The following is a 3,433-nucleotide window of genomic DNA, read 5'->3' as shown; positions in this document are numbered from 1 at the left end:
AGATGATGTCTATGCTCAGGCAGGTCCTTGATAAAGTTCAGGTTGGTGGCCAGGTATCATCTGCTCACCACAAGCGCACATGGGGTCGAGCCAGACCTGTTATAAATTGTCGCATATGCAATGATGACAAGCACACGACAGAAGCCCACTGCCGTTCAGACCGCCTTTGTTTCATATGTTTCAGTCACAACACGAACCGTGTCTTTTATTTTTCAGCCTGTCGGACCACTTGCCTACAGTCAAAGCCACATTGTGAAGAGTTTTTCATTCTGTATCGTACTAGGTGACTAACAATCAAGTAGGAAGAGTTACACTTACAGATGGATGATGGGAATCGACCCGTCATCCATCCATCCATCTGGTTCTGGTCCGTTTCCAAGGAAACTGGGAGCTAACCAGGTCCATGTTTGTTCCCAGTTTAGGATTCCAGCTGAGCTCCAGGATAATGATATTAAAATAATTTAGCATTTCATTTTTCTCTCCTTTGCTGGCTTTCAGATGACGTAGCACGTCACCCAATGCAGATGGAGGGCAGGAAGTAAATTCAGCCCATTTATTTCTGTTGGTCCAACATCAAAATGTCTAAAGTCTGAGTCCTTTACGGTTGCTCCAACCGTTCCAATAGAGAAAGAAAAACATTATTATCATAAAATTACTATCATAAAATTACTTATACCTCAACTCGCTACTCACCGGCAGAAACGTGACAGCCACCTAAAGCTGCTTTTGAGCCTAAATGATACCCAACCTGGAACGAAATGATTGATTCTCCAGGCTTTTGAAAGCTTTCTAATGGCTCATCGTATAATATGAGGTCTGCAGCTCCAGGTAGTTAGTTACCTGGATCGCCTCGATGCGGGTAAATCCTCAAGATTATAAACCAGTGGTTCTTAACCTTTTTAGGTACCAAACCCACCAGTTTCATATGCGCACTCACTGAACCCTTCTGTAGTGATAAATAAAATATGATTTTTTTCCCCCCCAAATTCAAGACATGGCTAGATCACTAAGTCTTCTTAAAAGGTAGAGTCTCTGAGATCAGTTCTTCAAAATATAGCCGGTGTTTTCAGCAAAGTTGAGCTGACTGTCCAGGAACGAGCCAATCAGAGCTCCTCTGCAGCTCTGATTGGCTCAGCAATGTAACGTGATCCTCTGCAGCGAAGCGGGGCGTCATCACGACTCCGCCGAACCCCTGGGGTTCAGAACCACTGCTATAAGAGAAGTCTTTTTTACCGAGATATTATGGATCATATCCTAAATGTATGCGTATTTGTTCGAGATGTCTCGGCTGTTCCAGCCTATTTAGCGCATTAGCTACTCGCTGTGGTCCATTTTGCTTTGTTTTGAACTGGAGAAATCCACTTCCTGACCTCCATCTGAATTTCGCACGTCATCCGGGTCACATGACTGAAACCCAGCAATAGGAGCTCCACCTGGTCTGCATTCTGATTGGCTGGTTCCTTCCTGGAGGCGGGGCATCAGCTGACATGTTGCTGCCATCACCTGATCTTTCTCCTCTCCTGCTGCCAAAAGTTTTACTCTAACATAGAAAGTTGTCCTGGTTCAGTTCTGTTGTAACCTCCAGACCTGCTGGTAAAGATCTGGTTCTGGTTCTTCTTCTGGTTTCTTCCTGTGACGGGGAGTTTTCCTCTCCACTGTCGCCCCCTGCTGGTAAGGAGGAGTGATGCTCTGCTGGGTTTCATTCGATAGAAACTTTTTAAACTAGTTTAAATAAAGATGATATTGGATGTGAATCAGCGCTGCAAAAATAAATATGCTGCCTTTGTATTGCTGATATCTAACAATGCATTTTTATTTCAAACGTGGTTTTATAATTACTATTAAGTTTTCTGACCCGGTTCTGGTTCTGCTGGTCCAGAGGAGCGGAGTGGACCAGGAATGATTAACCAGTAGCAGCGATCACTACTGACGTCATGAACAGTAAATGAATGAAACAGAAACTTTAAAAGCAACAGAATCTGCTGTAAAACCTTTCCAGAATGAAACCACAGTTCGGTCCGGGTCGGTTCGGTCCACTCACCAGAAACCTGGTGGAGCTGGTTCCCTGGTCAATGGCAGCCGCCAGCGGGTCCATGTCTGCAGCTCGCCTCCCGGGACTCGAGCCTCTTTCTGGGCTTCCTCTGCGCCGAGCAGCGCTGTTCGGCGCAGGGGGCGGGGCCGCCGGAACCGGCCGGAGTTTACCGAACCACAACCAATCACAGTGCAGGACGGAAACACGCCCCTTCCCCTGCAGGTGGACCTCCGGTCACCTGATCTGGCTGATTCATTAACATGGAAACGACGAAACAAACATAAAAATGACGTCATAGTCTGTAATTTAGTCTGAATTACTTTATTTCCACATTTATGTTTCTGTAATTTTCAGTCAGAGCAAATAAAACGTTTCAGTAAAAATGAATGTGTGAAGATCTGCAGCAGAACCCAGAAGTATTCACACCCTTAGATAACACGGCTTCAGCTGAAACACGCTGAAAAGTGTGGCTGGCTTTTAGCCTCTCCCTCACTTCAATTCCTTTCCTTTTTTATTTTATTTTGTAAGAAACTGTATTCAGTATTTAGATGCAGAGAGACTAATATTATTGCAACCCAAAAGAGAAATTAGAACAAACTTAGAATCCAGAGCCTCTGTCCACCTCCTCCTCTTACATCGGTGGCCTTTGGGGTCATTAAAGGTCACTGAGTGAGGCGCTGTAAGAGGAACAAACGCAGCTGTTGCAGTCAGTGGCGCCCCCTAGGGGTTTGCAGGGGGCGTGGGCTCCCTATTGGATATTTCCCAGCATGCATCAGGAAAGTTGCAGTCTGGGATTAAACCTCAGCAGAATCAAAACTCCTGATTTCAGTAGAAATTAACTGATTTTATTCTATTTTCTGAGCAGAAATATTGTGAGACAGCAGCAGAAAAGTTACTGCAGGTTCATCACGGCTGAACTACAAACAGACCAACCAGCTGCTGAAGCTGCAACGTCTGACCCACAGCATGATGACTCCACTGCCAGCTTGGCACCGTTTAACTTTAACAAGATGGAAAACTCAAAACTTTACTCCAGTGTTTTTAATAATCATAGCGCCCCCTGCTGTCCAGGAGCCCGACCAGCATCTGAATGTCAGCGGATCTTTTCGTGTTAAAAACGAGGATTTCTGTCAATTATTTTCTGACACCCCCCCAAAGCTCTTTTTAATATTTATTGTGGAAAAATTGCAGCAATATTGCTTTATATTCCAGCTTGTCAGATGAGAAGAGATGAAAAGTGCATAATATTTTGCTTTAAACCAAAGGTGACTCTGCTGCTATACAATCGTTAGTTCACTTAAATATTCACATCATGGAAGAAATGTATTTATTACAATAGGTAAGAAAACAGAAAATAACTTAGTAAAAATATAAACGGGACATTTTTAGGGAAGAAATGAA

At 44.1% G+C, this 3,433-nt stretch overlaps 1 protein-coding gene across 3 annotated transcripts in view; it reads right to left on the bottom strand.

The window, feature by feature from the left end:
- Positions 1 to 2,185, bottom strand: part of LOC103130229 (glycerol kinase-like) — a 26,032-nt gene extending 23,847 nt beyond the window's left edge. Inside the window, exon 1 of one of the 3 annotated variants that reach the window (XM_007541565.2) lies at positions 2,042 to 2,185. In XM_007541565.2, coding sequence (XP_007541627.1) covers positions 2,042 to 2,095 — 54 coding nt within the window. In that variant the 5' untranslated portion in view covers positions 2,096 to 2,185. The remainder of the gene's footprint in view (positions 1 to 2,041) is intronic. The other 2 variants (XM_007541564.2, XM_007541563.2) reach the window with 2 other exon arrangements.
- Between the last annotated feature and the right edge of the window lie 1,248 nt (positions 2,186 to 3,433).

This window comes from Poecilia formosa, unplaced genomic scaffold (assembly GCF_000485575.1).
Source record: "Poecilia formosa unplaced genomic scaffold, Poecilia_formosa-5.1.2 Scaffold617, whole genome shotgun sequence".
NCBI classification, from domain to species: domain Eukaryota; kingdom Metazoa; phylum Chordata; class Actinopteri; order Cyprinodontiformes; family Poeciliidae; genus Poecilia; species Poecilia formosa.
This window is presented reverse-complemented; position numbering and strand designations above follow the sequence as displayed.